This window comes from Urocampus carinirostris, chromosome 3 (genome assembly GCF_059441175.1).
Source record: "Urocampus carinirostris isolate Australia breed hairy pipefish chromosome 3, RoL_Ucar_1.0, whole genome shotgun sequence".
Classification (NCBI taxonomy): domain Eukaryota; kingdom Metazoa; phylum Chordata; class Actinopteri; order Syngnathiformes; family Syngnathidae; genus Urocampus; species Urocampus carinirostris.
Window position 1 is genome coordinate 52,762,636 of NC_142351.1, and position 18,571 is coordinate 52,781,206.

The window sequence follows — 18,571 nt, forward strand, 5'->3', positions numbered from 1 at the left end:
GATATGGATAATTACAGACAGTAAACGATTCAAAGAGCTTTTTTCTTTCTATAAGATGACAAAGTTCCTTTATCATTGTCGGGTAGGGATGTCACTCGCAGGGTGGCAATTGCTATGGTGACGATCATCGTGTGATCATGTTACCGGAAAGATGGGGCACTGAAGAGTTTTTGCGAAGTTCATGCAGCGTTAATGCATAAGTTCAGTGTTCTTGCAATAAAATGTTATTTTGCAAGGGAAGTGTCCTTGTGTTTATGGAAAGCATTGTTTCTATACTGGAGGTACCACAAATGCAAATAAAAAAGCACCGAAGAGAAAGTTCTTCCAGAAACGCACTCTTTCTCAAAAAGTCCTCAAGTTTTCTTGGAAACGATTATTTCCAAGAAACTTATGTGCAACTGTTTTTTTACTAAACAATGGTCAAAGCTAGAAACATATTCTTTTCGGAAATAAAAGTTGAGGGTTCAACCTTTCTTTTTTATTTATCCTGTGCTTACATAACTACAGAAAAAAATTGTCTGGCCTTAAAAACGAGTCAAGTAAACAACAGCAAAAATTGTCTGACACCGCCTTTTCCATTTTGAGGAAAACGTCAGCCATTAAATGAATTACTTTACACTTTTTAAGGACACCTCAAACGACGCACTCGACCTTTAATCGATGATGTATAATTAATCAAAGAAAAGAGTTATTTTTATTTTCATTAATTCACGATTTTTACCATTTTCCTCCGGCTTTGGAAGCTGAGAGATGCGTGTCCGCCTTTCTTTAAATCCTGACGTCACTCCCCCCAATTCCACAGCGGCGTTTTTTTTTGTGGACTTTTTTTAATCGCCATGTTTCAAGCAGTAACATGTTCTACTCGTCGAGCTTGTCCTTCCACAGTGGGGAGACGGCTGCTTCTCTCTCTGACTGCTGCCTTTTCTTTTTTGAACTCTTTTTTTGTTTGTGTTTGACTTTTTGGGAATGGATCCCCATCAGCATGGCGCAAAACTCGGCTGCGACCACTTGAAAATTGAGCCGCAGGATCGGAAATCTTGGGCTAGGTGAGGCGAGGATGACGCGCTCGCTGCTTCCATTATGGTGCGTGACGTCGGTTCAACTTGGTGTCATTTCACGCACAGATCAGAGGCTCGCCGGTGGATGTTAGCGCTTTTCTTTGGCACTTGCCTGGTGCAGTGCGCCCGCATGTGTATGCCCGTGTGCGCCGTGGCTATGGCGGCTTCCTTCGGCTGGAACAAGATCGACACCGGCATGGCCCTGGGGGGCTTTTTCTGGGGATACTCGTGCACGCAGATCTTGGGAGGACACGCCAGTGACAAGTAAGTTCAACTTTAAACCTGGATAAAAGTCTCCTAACTTTTTAGACCCGATGTTTTCCTTGGCGTGACACAATCAGTTTCAGTGCGCTCGTTTATTACGGTCGCCTCTGGGAAAGATATCCAAATACTGTATATCCATCCATCTACTCTGCTTATCATCACCAGGGTCGCAGGGGTTCTGGAGCACATCCCAGCTAAATTCGGGCAGTGGGCAGGGGACACCCCTGAACTGGTTGCATGCAGCCAGTCACACGCTCACTCATACTTAGGGAGTCACTATTTGACCTGCCATGCATGTCTTTGGAATGTGGGAGGAAACCAAAGTGCTCGGAGGAAACCCACGCAGGCACAGGGACAACATGCAAACTCTGCACAAGGAGGTTGGCAGCTTTATATGAACCCAGGACCGACTGACTTAAGATATCATCGCTTGTTAACCAATTTGTTTTTTCTTCCTTTAACGAGAAATCCACATACATGCCAAGCTCTTGACATTAAAAAGTTGTATATGCTATCGCAAACTCTATTTTTATACTTCATACATCCATCCATTATCTGAACCGCTTATCTTCAGTAGGGTCGCATGGGTGCTGGAGCCCATCCCAGCCATCCTCGGGCAGTGGACACCCTCAACTGGTTGCCAGCCAGTCACAGAGCGCACAAACACAGAAAACTCACTCACTCATTCACACCTAGGGACAATTTGGACCGGCCAATTCACCGGAAATGCATGTTTTTTGGAATGTGGGGGGAAACCAGAGTGCCCGGAAGAAACCCATGCAAGCACGGGGAGAACATGCAAACTCCACACAGGAGATTCGATCTCTTGACCTCAGAACTGTGCCGCACATGCACTAACCACTGCGCTGCCGTGCTGCCCATTTTTATACTTAAATTACTATACTCAAAAAAACTTGTTTAAAACCGGAAGTGGCAGTACAAAAATCTAATGTTAGCGGTTATCCATGCACAAATTCTTTGTCTCGCTTCAGAATGAAGCAGCCGCAGACTAAAATACTAGTTATCAGTCAAGATTTTTGTATGTTTGAATTTGAAAAGCGGTCTGCGTTTTTAAGGGGGAATAACGGGTCCTCTAATGTGAAAGAGTTAGTGTCTGTCAACCTCAGCCAATTGCTCCCTTGATTAAGCGATAATAAAGCTGAAAAACACAACGCTGCACTTATTTACTCACAGCAAGACGGACTATATATAATACCGCAACAATATTAGCTATCGATGATGATGTTGTCATCTGCTGCCGTGACCAAGACGATCCGGATTAGAGCCAGAACGGGCAGGACGAGAACGGTCAAGCAAAACAAAGAGGTAAAAATATTCTCCGTACAAGAATTGTTATAAAGCACACACAATTTAAAATGATTAAACATACATATAAAATACGGAGAGAATGGGTAATTTGACAGGTATGGAATACCGGTAGTCACCAATTGAGCTCTGTTATGTTAATGCGAATTCAGGTTGACTCTAAATTTGAGTAAAAATCAAATATCAAATAAAAGGTTGATCCCTTTTATTCTATAGCATAACTACTAGCCTCAAGCCAATATTAAATATTGACGCTTTTAAGCAAACAGGGTGAATAGGCTTTAGTGTAGCTTGGAGCAAACCCTTTTTTTAAGTAATACATTTTTTCTTTACTCGACCCAACTCAGGATAAGCAGGTAAATGGATGGATATCTTTTAAATATTGTTCAGAACTTAAAGGGACAGTGTGTATAATTTAGAAAATTCTAGTGGTTAAAAAACTATATTCATTAAAAAAAACAATGCTGACTGAAATAATGAGAAAATTTACATCAACTATCATTAACCCACCTTTTTTTGAATAGTTATAGACGGAATTTTGCTGACATTGTCCGCCATGTGGCTGCTACAAGTACCACCAAATACCAAACACCTCGTGAAAGGCTGGGCAGGAAAAAAAGGGAGTTGATTGGCCTCTTTGATTCTCCCGAGTTTGTGTTTTTCCTTGTGCTTATTAGCCGTCGTTTTTGGTTGCACGATTCAGTACAGAAACATCTAGTGGTCAAGTAATGCACAATGTGACTTTAAAGCAAGGGGTCCCTAACTCAAATGACTTGGGGGCCACTGGAACTAGGGTCTGGTTGAGGTGGGTTTTGGGTTTTCTACAAGAAAAGCTCTGATAGAAACATTCAACTGTTCCCTTAATTTGCTACTCAAAAATTAATTGAGACTTAAGGCCCAATCCCATTCCTCTCACTTGGCCCTGAGAACCCTCCAGTGAGGTCCCTCCATAGGGAAGTGCCCTCGGTGAGTGGAGTGCAAAGTGAAGATGGTTTCCTAAGAAATTGGACGAGACTTGCAAGGTTCCACCCCTGTCCAGGAGATGGCGGTAATATTAATTGGCTGTAGATCTTAGTGACGTATAGGCCTACGACACATGTAAACAACTCAAGTCTCAACCTGTGGTGTGGCAGTTGGAGAGTTCGTGCAACGTTAAAAATGCCCTAAACTAGTGATGCCAGGTGCATGGAAGTCCCTTTCAAGTCTTGTATATCTTATATTCTATGTGTGCCTCACTCTTTTCAAACTTCTGACATATCTGTATTTATTCGTGTATAACGCCCCCCTAATTTTTATTTCAAAAACCAGAATCAAATTTTGATTCACTTTTTCTAGGCTGAAACCGAGCATTGTAAGCGACAAACGTTGTTGAATATCGCCGGCCACGACTAAAACCACGTATTGACAACATACAGCTGTAAACTATGAACATAACACCAATATAGAATTTACAATGTATTTATTTAATGTCTTTCAAAGTCCGATTCATCATCAGATGTTTTCTTTGTTTTTTTGTGGGTTTTTTTTTGTGATAATATAGCGGCGCAGTGGTAAGCGCTTGTGCGGCACAGTTCATGTCATGGGAACCTGTCGTGGGTTCAAATCAAGCTCCAGACTTCCTGTGCGGAGTTTGTATGTTCTCCCCGTGCTTGCGTGGGTTTCCTCCGGGCACTCCGGTTTCCTCCCACGTTCCAAAAACATGCATTTCAGGTGAATTGGTCGGTCCAAATTGTCCATAGGTGTGAATGAGTGGATGAGTTGTCTGTCCCTGTGTGCCCTGCGATTGGCTGGCAACTAGTTCAGGGTGTCCCCTGCCCACTGCCTGGAGATGGCTGGGATGGGCTCCAGCCCCCCCCCCGCGACCCTAATGAGGATAAGCGGTACGGCTAATGAGATGAGATATATCTTTCAGCACGGCAGCATAATGGTGAGCGCGTGTGTGGCACAGTTCTGAGGTCTCATCTCATCTCATTAGCTGCACCGCTTATCCTCAGTAGGGTCGCGGCTTCCTGTGTGGATTTTGCATGTTCTCCCCGTGCTTGCGTGGGTTTCCTCCGGGCACTCCGGTTTCCTCCCATGTTCCAAAAACATGCATGTCAGGTTTATTTTCCGGTCTGAATTGTCCCTAGGTGTGAATGAGCGAGTGAGTTGTCTGTCCCCATGTGCCCTGCGACTGGCTGGCAACCAGTTTAGGGTGTCCTTTGCCCACTGCCTGAAAATGGCTGGGATGGGCTCCAGCACCCCCGCGACCCTACTGAGGATAAGCATAATGGATGGATAATGGATATCTTTTCAAGACAATTTCCATTTGGATGGATAATAGATTCTTTCAAGACAAATTCCATTTTTTTTCTCCAAATTTAGTCTCTGGTACCGAGATTTCTTTAAATTTCTGTGAATATCAGCATGATCAACAACTATGAGCTTGAAATAGGCGTTATATGCAGACCTATGTAATACGTATATCCATGAGATTTTGTTATATTAAACACAAGAGGAGAAGAGGTTTTGTAAAATGTATTTAATAGAGAAGATAAAGGGGTACGGAAAATAAGCATCTGCTTCTGACTACCCCTTTTTGAACATGTTATGTAACGTTATTTTGTTGTTGACTCATTGTTTTTGTCCTGTTTTTATTTTAATGTTCGAAATAAAGTTTTCATTCATTTATTCAAAATGTCCTCTTTGCAGCCTGAGTATTCATGTACCTGGTACCAATATTTCATTAAAAATATAAAGTCGACTGAAGTGGAACTTAAAAACTCTAGTAATTGGTAACTGCGCAAAACAGCAATGCTGAAACCAGGTTTCAGTGTCAGCGAGGCAAAGAAAAAACGAGGAAGCACCCTACCTTTGAGCATGAGGCATACAAAAATAACCGTGATTATTAGAGAACTTCGACGCAAGTAATTTGTATATCGTTGCTAAAACAAACCATGTTGTGGGTCTTAATAAAATATTGTGATAATGAAATAAAACCTAATCCATTTTTATTTGTCAATGGTGTTGGTGCTTCGGCGCTTTAACCACTGTGGCTGGGTTGAAATCCCGGTTGCAATTCCGGTCATGATATTTTGGACTGATCAATCATTGCACAAACATGGTAATTATACTACCGTAAAACCATGTGATCCAATTTCTGAGTTTCTGAGAAATGTTAGAAAATATATAAACCTCCTCCCTCGATGAAAATGAGTCCATGCTTGGTCTTCTTAAAGGTAAAATCAGGTTTGGATGGCATTTGACCTATTAGTTGTCATTTGTTTTTTTTTTTGTCTAGGATCGGAGGGGAGCGAGTCCTGTTGTTGTCCGCCGCCTCTTGGGCGGCGGTCACAGCTGCCACGCCCATTCTGGCCCACTTTGGTTCAGGCTCTCGCACCCTGGCTCTCATGATCATGGCCAGAGTCCTCATGGGAGTAGTGCAAGGTGAGCTCTATAGAATCAGACCGACTATACATCCCACTCGAGTAAATTGTACTAGTGGCTAACTAATTTTAAATTTCTTTTCTAAACCGCGACAAACTGTTAGCCCTGCTAGGTTTAGCTGATACTGAGTGACGTTTGGCGTAGTTTGAGTTTGGCAAGGCACATCGTCAGATTTACAAATAATTGAACCCACATCATATTAATACTTTGATTGGCAGAGTAAGAAATCAATATATAAACTGTACCATAGAAAAAACTTTTCTTGTCTTACCTTTACTTATAAATGAAGTATATGCACTCTTCTTTTTAAATCAGATCATCAATAGATGAGTAATTCATATAAAAATTCTTTGCAACAAGAAAAAAAAATTACTGGATGGCGTGAAAGATATTTTTTTTCCTCCAGGCATAGTGGGTTACAAAAATAATTTTACCAACAAAAATTTATCATAAATTCTGTGCTCCGATTTATTTACAGTTTGTGTGGTTTGCACTCGCTGGCTAGGAGAGGTGCTGCCCCCTTCGGCCTGACAAGTAATTGCTCCTTCTCCTTTAGTGTCTCATTTTGCATGTCAAGTATTTATGGGTATTGAGAGAAGCTAAGTATAAATTTGAATACAGTAATCCCTCGATTCGCGGGGCTTGCCTTTCAAAAAGGCCCCGCAATACTCGAAAGCTGTAGAAACCTGTCTTAGTTTTATATAGTATGTGCAGCCCTTTGAGACTTCACGAGATTAAGGGCTATACAAAAAATATGACATGACTTGGCTTGACTTCCTTTTATCCTGCTAATACTATCACTAACTCTATTGTTTAGGGCCAAATCGGGGACCTTGGTCTCACTATCACTCTCTGCCTTGAGCCAGGAGAATTGGATGCCTCACTCTGCATTTGCAGACACTCAGCACAGTAATACACTGCATACTAATTGCATACCATCATAGACTACAGCTTTACATGTTAGTCTACCTCTCTTCTCTCCTTAGAAATTCCTAAAATGTTTAAAAAAATGTCATATTTGAATGACAACAAAAAAGCATGAATGGAGAGTAGTATTTATGTTTAGGGATTCGATATTTTCAAGAGATAATAGCTCTTTGTGCGTAAATAATCTGCTCCAATGACCGTTTTACCACTTCTTAAAGAAACATGTTTTTCTTGTTGTTTTTATAACACTCTGGAAATGGATTGTGTTTTGTGTGTAAAAATAGAGTGCACTATAAAATTACCGCTTAATTAACTCAAAAGGTTGGCATGTATAAAGTCTATACAGTGCTTCTTTTGAATAAAAGCATTAATAGATAAGTAATGCATTAGAAACATCCATGCAACAAGAAAAAAATACTTAATATTTCCTTTGTTTGGGGCTAAGGTGTGCGCCAAATCAGAGGCCATTGTCTCTTAATGCCCTCTGCCATGAGGCAAGAGAATCGCGTGCCTCACTCTGCATCTTCAGACACTCAGCTCAGTACTGTTAAACTAATTATATTATTATAATTTATAATGTGAAAATTTCACTTCTTTGAGAAATCTAACTAAGAAATTGTAATGATAAGTGAAAAGGTACTGAATACATAAAACCATTTAATATATGTAACTTTTATATTTCCATGACGACAGGTAAAGCGCTGCCTCACAGCTCATAATCCTTTCAAAAAGTTCTTCTTGCTGCTTCTGTGGTTTAGCCAATTGAAAAAAACATTTTTGCTATTAGTAAACCAGGCCTCCTAAATTGTTTACCACCAGGGGACCCCTAAATCCCACACATTGTCCCATGAAGAGAGAAAATGTTGGATATTTTGCTTTTGTTATTCCCTGCATGGCTGCTTTCAGGTGTTTTCTACCCGTCCTTGGCCAGTCTGATTGCTCAGCGAGCCGCAGAAGGCGAGGAGGGTTTTTTCAACAGCATCGCGCAAAGCGGCAGTTCTCTTGGGTACGGAGCATGTTTAGGCACACTGGTGAGATGTTCGGGTAGCGATACGAATAGTGCTGGTTTTCCAGGATTCTGCTAGCTGGCGTCCTGGGCTCGGTGCTGCTGGCTCGTTGCGGTTGGGAAAGCGTCTTCTATGCCGTCAGTGTTTTTTCTGCATCCTGGGCGCTCACTGTCCGGCTCTGCGTCATGAAAGGTGAGCTCCTTAATGTCTCGATGGCTTTCAACAAAGTGAAAAATGAGGAAAAGTCCCCAGAAATATCAATAGCCGTGTTTGTCAGCTCAATTTGGTCAGTTTTACTAGGCATTCTATGTAAAAGACTGCCTGAAAAATAAGGTACGTACTGGGTACATACAACCGTGGGGATCTCAGTGAGTTTGTTGTTTTTCAGCCATGCCCACCGTATTGTTATACTGTTAGCATTTTTCAAGTAAAGCTCATTTAGAAAACAGAGTTTTGAAGGGTCAGTGTAGAGTAGACATTTGCTGTATTGCAGTTTACTTTAGAGTTTAGTTTCGAAGCGCATAAGCCAAATACAAACCAACAAACACACACTTGTGCAAAACGGGATTTATATTATAGTCTACGCTAAATAATTTGGCAGTTCAGAAGTTTCTTGTAAAAAAAAATGTTTGTAAAGTACAGTACTTTCATTGGTTCAACAAATGCTTGAGCCTAAAAAAAAGGGTTTGTTCTTTGATTTCAATGTATATTTTGAGAGTATTTAATATACAAATATATACATGCAATACACAAATGTAGGTTTCTACTGTGTGGGTTTTGACTATTGCGGGTCTGTTTATGGAACGTAATTCCTGCAAAAAAAACATCTAATTTTCAGCGTTTTCTTGTGGTCAAATATTTTCTTTATTATATATATATATATATATATATATATATATATATATATATATATATATATATATATATATATATATATATATATATATATATATATATATATATATATATATATATATGTTGAAATAATGAGAAAAAATACACACACTATCAGATTCATGTGCATTTTTTAAAAACACTCAAAGGTTGAGAAATATGCATTTTTTTACATAACATGAGCCTCAAGTACACGGAGCTGATGGATTTGTTTGCCATTTTTTTCTATGGGTAACCAAAAACGTTACGAAAGGCTGGCTTAAGAAATAAGAAAAAAAATGATGCGATTTGGTCACTGTGGATTGTCTTCTCCCTTGTGGTTTTAGCACTCACACATTATACATGAAATAGTTTCTTGCAGGGTTTGCCAACCTTCTGAACCAGACTTTTTTATTAGTTTGTAATGCATTTCTATAATATCAGTTTAGGTTATTACCATGTGGTTACAATGTAATATAGTATTACCTAAGCATAACCAACCACTAAAACATTGTTTTTAGAGAAACGTCAAAGAATTCCAGTTAGGCATTAAATTTCCTAGAAATTCACTATGACCCATCACTGGTGAGGTACTTTCAGAACCAGTCTGCAGGCCACTCAGGTGCTCTTAGGGGATACCCTGTGCTTGTGGGCACCACATTGGAGACCCCTGGTTTAGTGTGAGAGTGCTTAAACTAAAAAGAACCGTGTCTTTAAAGACAAAATTCGGATTGATTTTATCCAATGAAAAGATTAATGATTCGAAAAGAATTCAATAACCTATTTCACATTTGTTTTGGGGACGAAGAAATGCAAAATGATCAAGTTAAGTTGGAATAAAGGGTTAGGGTTCGGAATTAGGAATTATTTACCTGGTAAAGAGACATCTCCTCAATGCTTTATTTTTCTTGGTATTTTTTGCCAAACTTAAAGTATGACCATTTGCTTTTTTTCCCCAAAGTGCTTCCACAGCTTTAAGTCAAATATTTCCCTTTGGCCATGTTTTGACTGCTTGCAGGCAAAGCTCACAAAAGGTCTAACGAACCACCAAACCAAGAGCAAGCACTGAAGTCTTCCTGTTACGATCTGCTGAGCCTGCTGAGGGCGCCGAGTGTCTGGTAGGAGGCGTACGCGGAGGCCGGCTCTTCCTTTTCTGCAGCCGGCAAAGCTGGCAGTCTAATGTCGATTTGTGTGCGACAGGGCCATGATCTTGGCTCACCTGAGTACATGCGGCACCTCCTACACCCTGCTGTCTTGGATGCCCACATACTTCAGCGAAGAGCACCCAAATGCTACGGTAAGCTGTGTTTTCCTGCTGGGGTGGGAGGTCACGTTATTGTCTCCTCCGGTAGCACTTCACTGCGACCTTGGAGGGAGACGGGCTTGCTGTGTTAAAAAGGTTGGCAGCGAATAGCACAAAGCCAAATAAATTAAGCTGTCACTTAACGACATAAGAACCCAATCGCGCTGATAAGCTTAAGTTTGTCTTCAGCAAAAATATGCCAAAGGCTTAGAATTTGCATGGATGGAGGACTAATATCTGTCAATGTTAACAAAGTCGTAGTATCGGGTGGGAAAATCCTTTTTCATTCTAAGCACATTTTAACATACTCTCACCGTAATACACCGGAGCCTCTACAGACTCCTATTTAAAAACTATATACAATTCTGTTTTAACGAAGTTAAACGCAGATATTCTGAAGAACGCGCAAGATATATCAATTATAATAAGTAAAACAAAAAGCAAAAGGTAAGCAGTCTCTAAGATTGAAAGAATGCACTCTGCTTCGGAGCAATCAATATCATTAACATGAGTTCAAATTTGCCTCATTTTCTGCCTTTTATACATACAGTACCCTTTTTTTGTATTCTATATTAAACTCCATTATTACCCAACACCTAATAGAGCCTTTTCTGTGGTTGTAAACAAGTGTGACAAAGCCAAGCTGCACGTGTACTGTTAAGGCATGATGGCAGAATTAATGTCAGTTTATAACAGTCCATTAATACAAAACGATCATGGGTCATAGATCAGAACAGCGCAAAAATAACGGAGTATGTGCTAGCAGCAAGATAGTAACTTTATTTTAGTTATCAAAGCTTACAAATAAAAAATGTTCTTTTGATCAGCGCTGAATTATTTCCTTTGAAAGTACTGGAAAAATTGAACCTGACCTTAAAAGTGCTTGAAAAGTGCTTGAATTTGCCCATGAAGAAGGTGCACAAACTCTGATCTGTTTGGTAGCTGAAGGAGGCGTCTCTTTTTAGTGAGCCAAGCCGAAAGAGCCCGTTTTGGAAAAAGAGTCGGAAATTCCATCACCGGTCGGGGGTCCTCACGCTTCCCACTTTCCTTTCCAGGTGTGGGCGTACAACGTGATCCCGTGGGTGGCGGCGGTCCCAGCATCCCTCTGCGGGGGTTACCTCTCGGACTGGCTGGTCGGCCGAGGCTTCGGCCTGCTCTTAGTGAGGAAGGCCATGCAGGTTGGAGAGCTTTCCCTTTGCCCGTCGCCAGTTCCGAGCGCCACGTGTTACCCAATTCTCCGACTCCCTCACTAGTTCATTGCCATGGGCGTGTCCAGCGCTTTTCTCCTGCCGCTGTGCCTGAAAGTGTCCTTCCGAGTTGCCGTCACCTGCGTTTCCGCTGCCGTGGTGGCGCTCTCCTTTACCAGCTGGTATGTCAGAATCTTCTCAGACAAGAATCCTTTTTAAAACAAAAACACTTTCAAACTCAACGTTTGCATTTGGGCAAAATTCAATTTATCTCAAACGGAGTTAAGATGAAGTCTTGAGAAGAATCAACACTTAAAGAGTGTATTCTGTTTTCACTACATGTTGCTGTGTTTCTTTGTACAGTGGTACGTCTTGATACGAGCTTAATTTGTTGGAGGATCGTGCTCGTAGTTTGAATCGCTTGTGTAACAAGCAAATTCTCTCGTTATGAAATGATTTAAAGCTTAATAGTCAATTCCCATCCTCGCAGAAGCATCCAAGTGAACCATAAATAGATATCACTTCATGTACGGTCCCTTCTCAAGGTTTCTTCATTTTCCTCATGCTGAGGTTTTTGAGTTTTTCCTTGCCCTCATGTAGGTTTTAGATCAGGGGATGGTGTAATAATGGTCTGTAGTTTGCGCAGCCCGTTGAGACTTCTTGTGATTAAGGGCTATACAAATAAACATGACTTGACTATTAAACACATTCAATTAATAAAGACAGACAAAAATACAGTGATAACATAAATTGGTTGAAATTAACAAAATGAAGTGCTAGTTTTTTAGGAGTACTTGCCACGGAAAAAAATTGGCTTTACAGAGGTGTATGTCTTGGTTTGCAAGGAGTCAAGGAAATCGGCATACCTGTAAACGTATACCTTTTCCCTGTTTTTATACATTTTTGATTATTTCAAACCATTTTTTATGGTAAACATTGTTTTAAAAGAAGACCGATCACTTTTTTCCCATTTAGGCTCTAATCCGGATTGTCACTGGTAGCAGACAACCACATCAACGCAGATTGCAATATTGTGCGATACTCTACATAGTTTGTTTCACTGTGAGTAAATACCGTAGTTGCCGTGTCGTGTTTGTAAGGTTTATTATCGCTTAATAAGGGAAATGCAAACAATAATAAGGGGAGCAATTGGCTGAGCTTTACAGGTATGATTACAAGAGAATGTTGATTATAGTTTGATTATAGTGTACTTACTTACTTACTGTACACTTAAAATTAAAGTTACTGTAACTTTAAATGTACATCCACACCAAAAATGTTTAAAGCTCATTTTTGCCTGTAGTAGTTTGCATGCGCAATCTGGGACCAGCTGACGTGGTAGTGAGCAGTCACAAGCACTAAGCATTCTCAAGTGGTAGCCCTTCGGTCTTCTTGTAAACTGGATTTTCCTTTTTAATGCGAGCGAGATTTTTGTTGCAATTAAAACTCGTATATCGAAATTCTCACATTCATAGGTGCTTGTATGAAGAGATATCACCGTACGACTGAAAACAAATGCTACAAATCACTAGGAAGAATATAAACCCAATTATTTTATTCTAAATTTTTTGTCAAGCCTTTCACAAGGTTTTGGGAGGCACCAGTTGTAGCAAAATGGCAGACAACTAGTTTGTTTTGAGTCGTTTTGCAAAGTGTAACTTGAGTGTAACAAAAAATTCCCTCTCCTGTGTGAGGAAAACGCTAAAAACCAAATTATTTGTTTCAAACAAGGGTTTGAACCAAAGTTATTTCTGTTCTTGCATTTCAAATTCTGAAGTCAGTTTTAGCAGAAATTTGTTGGGGAACGTGAACATTTCTTTCATTTTTAGCTGTTTTGCAAAGTGTAACCCGGATACCGAAACTGTCAAAAATGCTCTCATGCAATCATTCCAGATCAAATTTTTGTCATAACCTTTAAAAGGTTCAAACCAATGTTCTTGCTATCCTGCATTGCATTTCACGTCCTGAAGCTAGTTTCAATAAAAACTAGTTGGAAATGGACACTTTCTTTTAGTATGGAGCTGTTTTGCAAGTGCAACCAACTTGCAAGAGAGGGTTGTAGCAAGTTCATACCTGTCATGCTGTACGTTTTTGCCGTACAAAGTACGTTTATTATGGATTTTAAGACGTGTACGACGTACAAGAAAATCTGTATGGAAAAACGCAAACTTGTCGATTATGGATACCATCCGGTATACACCGACTGTCACGAAACGGCAAATCAATCAAGTCAAACAAGTTTGCCGCGTTAGCCTCTATCTCTGTATCGTTTTTTTCGTTGCAAACGAAGCGAGCGGTTTGATACTACTGTGCGCCTGGGGATTTCCCAACATGCATTATTCCGATCTGAAAACAACAGGCGGGGTTGATTGAGTAAATTTGAAATACATGTGGTCTTAAAAAACATTGGATTTCATGTGGTAGTTGTGTAGTAAAAGGAAGTCCGTCTCTTTTTGGAGAACCGCCTTTTTCGGCTCAACTCATTAAAGAAAGACGGCTCTCAAACGGCTCACTTGGTTTGATGCATTGTATTATGAATTATTATGTTGTATAAAGAAGTTAAGAAAAAAGGGAAGTATAAAAGGAGAAAATGAAAAAAGACTGGTTTGTGGTTATCCCTTAAATCAGTATATTACCAACAATAATTTAATGTAGAAAATGAATTCATAATTTGAATAAGAAAATGTATTATTCTACTTCATTATATTTGCATGTATTTTTTCCTTCTACGGTGAACGTCCAAGCTACCTTATTTTTGAACTTTTTTTATAATAAACCTCATTCATGTCGAGCAACTCAGTATCTCACAACAAAATGTTAATAAACAATATATATGATATAACGAAACACATGTACAATATAACATGTTAAACTACATAAATAAACACGTTTGAAAAAAAAAATGGTGTAAGTCAAGTCAAGTCATTTTTATTTGTATAGCCCTAAATCACGAAGAGTCTCAAAAGGCTTCACAGATTATTACACTATATTACACAGACTATTTTTCAGCCGACGAGAAGAGTAGCTTATTCATATGCAATGGAGTAGAAGTGAGTTTTAAGCTTAGATTTAAACATTTCAAGATTATTTTGTAAGGGAAAATACGACAGTTTGTAAGGGCATGGAGCCGTGGAGCTTGACAGGTATGCAAGTTACATTTACTCTAGGACATTTTGTACTTCTGGGAGTATTTTCAAATTGTCATACTTTTTTACTTTTACTTGAGTAGATTAGTAAAGAAGAAACAGTACTCTTACTCCTCTACATTGTACTACATTGAAGCCGTTACTAAGTAACGTGAATCCCCTCCAAGTAGGTACGCGTATTGCTCTGAATCCTTCGCTTGTTACGTTTTTTTTCCCCGGTGAGAGCCAATGTGCAGCCCAAGCCCAGCTCCAAGCCCCGCCCCCCCCTTTCAGAGGGGCAGCGTCACATACTTATCAAGTGGCTGTTTTCAAGTAAACCGGTGGGTGTGTGATTGGCCATTTAGCCCGAAGGTAAAAAGAGAAAACTCTACAGAAACATAAACTGTATCAACGGGATTTTATTTACTTAACCCTTTGAAAAGGTTGATGTTTTATTTTTACAAATGCACGATAGGTTTTATTGCACTCTTTTTGTTGGCCAGACAAGGGGCACATTTGCTTGTTGTTTTTGCTAATCCTCAAAATAAAAATGACATAAAAAATCTATTTCTTAATTGCATTTTATTCCAAAAATTAAGCATGCCGTTATTCAATTGTGAACTTGAGGCAGTATCATACCACAGAGTAGTCGTGTCATTCTCCACTGGATGTGCTGCATCCAACTTTTCTTTTCCTCCGTCTTTTCCTTTTGACAATAGGCTAATATAGATACATTTAGCATGTGTTGCGTTTATTATAGGTGTTATTTTAGGTCTTGAATTTTTTGCGGCCCCTGATAAATTTGTAGTTGTTCATTTATTTGGATTTAATATGGCTCTTTGAACATTTTGGGTTGCCGATCCCTGGGCTAGCTTGTTTTTCTGCCTGCATAGTCTGTTGAAAAATGAGTTGGGCTGTAAATATGCTACTTGTGCCTTATTTATTTCTTTGATTTATATAATTATGTTATAATTCATTTAAGTACTTTAATTTACCTTGATAGTTTTAATCTATTAATGAATTAAATGTAATTAAGTGTTGATGATTGGATGATCTAATTGAATGGTTGTTTAAAAAAGAACAATAAATACAGTGACTTTCTGCCAACTTGTGTTGCAGTGGCACGTCTGTCAACGTGCAGGACCTGAGCCCTTCGCGGGCGGGCGCCCTCTTCGGTGAGTCCAAGCCTTTTAAAAGCAAAACAACTGAAAGACGGACACATTGCTGCTTCGCGGAATCATCTTTCATCATGTTTTGCTTTTTTTTCCTCTTTAGGTTTCATGAACATGCTGGGCGCTTTTACAAGTACGTCTCTTCGAATTGTTTTGGCAGTTTGCGCCGGATGCGCTTAACAAAAGCGATGCAAAGCGCAGCTCATGTGCCCCCTTCCAAACCAGGTGTACTGATGGTGTCACTGTCGGGATACGTGATCGAGGTGACCCGCTCGTGGGCTTCAGTCTTCTACCTCATCATTTGGGTCCACAGCACGGGGCTTGCCGTCTATCTCTACTTCGGGGACACCCGTCGCATCGACCTCTAGGAGTCACGTGCATTTGCGGTGGTTTGTGTTTTTCTCCATCTCAGGTCAAGCTCTTTTGCGCTTGAAGGATTCACGTCCCAGTCCGATCGGAGCCACTTGCAAAAGTTTAGAGGACATTAACTGGAGCACATATCTCCCGTTGAGTCCAAATGGAGGTTTCAGTTTAACTCACGGATTGCAAGCCGAGAGCCCGAGGACAATGTGGTATCTCGGTAAGAACCTTGGAGAGACGCCCGCTCTTTTTCCTCCTCATCAAACAAACGTAACTTAAGACTTCATTGCTTTATTAAAATGTTTTTTAAAAAAAAATCTTTTTATGTCTTATTTTTAAGTGATAGTCTTTTATGCAAGACCTTTGCAGTAAAGTTGAGATGCCAGCATTCGTGAATTTCTTCAGCTTGCTGTTCAAAACATAGTTCCCTTTTAAACCAAGTTAAACACCCAGAAAAAAACCTGATTCAAATACTGTATTTAAAAAAAACGGATTTAAAACAATACAGTTTGTGCAAACTAACCATTATAATAATTTAATAATAATTTCCTTTGTAACAATGTACACAGAACGAAATGTCGATACACCTGACCCGTTGTAGCGAGTCAATGCAGCCGCAGCCAACAGAGGGCGCCGCCATTATACCAATTAGGTATGTCTCGGCCGAGGCGCGAACCAGCGACCTCCCAGTCTCAAAGCGGGCACACTACCATCTAGGCTACTGAGCTTTGTAACCCTGATCTTTGTTCATACTCCTACAACTTGATCAGACTCTAATACAAAACCCTTACTCTAGATTGAAACACAAATGTATCCACAATTTAAAATACTTAGTGTGATGCCCGAACTTAAATTCAAAACACTACCCAAGTTTTGAACCCATGTTTGAGAAGCAAACCCTGGTTTAAAACCTGTTTAAACACATAGTTGCAGTTAAAAAACCTAGTGACACCTAACCAATGTTCCCTCTAATTTTCCATGGGTCTGAGCGTTCACACAAAGTCGGTGAGCAACGCTTGAAACAACAGTGAGCAACAGCAACCCCAAGTGTGGCAACTAATCCATTATCAAACATGTCCAAAACTTGACATCAAGTTACATTTTGCTGAATTTCCGACAATGCAAAAATAAATGGTCACTTTTGAATGAATTGACTAATGTATTATTGCAAAGGTTGTACGGCCTACAAACGTCATTTATTTTTACAACAATTCTTTCTCAAGATTTCCATTTCTTTTTTTTCCTGGTATCTTTTGTCGCACAATACTAACAATTTGGGGGGCTTATTTAGTCGGTTGCACGATACACAACTGTATTTAATCACATTTTTTAGTGGAAGTACAATGTTGGCAAAGTTTTTCTTCTTTTTTCAGTGTTTTTTCTACTTTTTTTTTAAAATCCTTATAAAAAATCTCATTGTGTTAATTTTTTCCTAGCTGTTACTTTTTTCTTTTTGTTCTCTACTTTTTTCCTTTTTCTGTTTTTTTTTTCAAAATTTTTCCTTCTTTTTTCTCTTCCTTTTTTTTCTTCAGCTTTTCACTTTTTCATTTTGGTATTTTTTTCTTTTTTGTTCTATTCCCCCCTTCTTTTAAGTCATTTTGTGCATAATTTTACATAATATTTCGTCATGTTGGGATTAAAGAAGAAAAAACAACCTGAAGAGCTGTTTAGGACCCGAAAGAGCCGGTTCCTTTTAGTGAGCCGAGCCGAAGAAGCCGGTTCTCAACAAACCCTACTAACTTTACTCAACTTCGTTCCAATTCGACTCGACTTCAAAATACCGCATTTATGACACAACGTCAGGGTACCCCGTGTATTTTTACCTTCATGCACTGTAACATTGACTTAAGTCGCTTCTTAATTAGTAATTTTGAGCCCTCATTTTTGCGCGCTGGCTAGATTTTCTTGTGCGCTGAGAATGTGCGAGCAGTGCGCAATTGCGCACGCGCGCAGCTTAGACGGAACGCTGCACCTAACCCTCCTAATGAAATCATTGTTTGACCCTTGAATTTCGCCCAATAGCCACTAAGAGACCTAATTTTTTAAGTATAAATACTGTATGTGTGGCAGCATGGCAACTGAGTGATTAGCACGTCAGCCCCATAGTTTAGAAGGCCCGGGTTCAAGTCCTGCTACAAGCCTCCCTGTGCGGAGTTTGCATGTTCTCCCCATACCTATTTGGGTTTCTTCCCACATTCCAAAGACATCCATGGCAGGTTGATTGGTGACTCCAAACTGTCCCTTGGTATAGATGTGCGTGTAATTAGTTGTATGAGAGGCCTGCAACTGGCTGGCAATCGGTTCAGGGTCTCCCCTGCTTCCTGTCCAAAGACGGTGGGGATGGGTTTCAGCACCCCCGCGACCCTACTGAGCATAAGCAGTGCAAAAATTTGCATGTATGAATCATACTATATCAACACTTTAAAACAACGCCCCCCAAAGCTCCTGGGTTTTAAGCCATTTACTTGTCCAAAACCATGCTTAAATTAATAATTTAACATATTCAGAAGATTTAAATAACAAAATAATTTGCCCACATACCT

The 18,571-nt window shown here is 39.9% G+C and overlaps 1 protein-coding gene across 1 annotated transcript; it reads left to right on the forward strand.

The window, feature by feature from the left end:
- Positions 1-727: 727 nt before the first annotated feature.
- Positions 728-17,076, forward strand: LOC148370079 (voltage-gated purine nucleotide uniporter SLC17A9-like). Its single transcript, XM_088330045.1, has 12 exons — positions 728-1,046; positions 1,125-1,322; positions 5,929-6,074; positions 7,908-8,007; positions 8,076-8,200; positions 9,900-9,999; positions 10,082-10,178; positions 11,240-11,362; positions 11,438-11,553; positions 15,616-15,671; positions 15,772-15,801; positions 15,894-17,076. The coding sequence occupies exons 1-12, from the start codon at positions 967-969 to the stop codon at positions 16,034-16,036; spliced, it is 1,314 nt and encodes a 437-aa protein (XP_088186171.1). The 5' UTR covers positions 728-966; the 3' UTR covers positions 16,037-17,076.
- The last annotated feature ends 1,495 nt before the right edge of the window (positions 17,077-18,571 follow it).

Excerpts from the sequence above, each read along its gene's own strand:
- LOC148370079 (XM_088330045.1), top strand. The coding sequence starts at position 967 with ATGGATCCCCATCAGCATGGCGCAAAACTCGGCTGCGACCACTTGAAA. Across the intron at positions 10,179-11,239 it reads AAGAGCACCCAAATGCTACG|GTGTGGGCGTACAACGTGAT; the intron begins GTAAGCTGTGTT and ends TTTCCTTTCCAG. Across the intron at positions 11,554-15,615 it reads GCGCTCTCCTTTACCAGCTG|TGGCACGTCTGTCAACGTGC; the intron begins GTATGTCAGAAT and ends CTTGTGTTGCAG.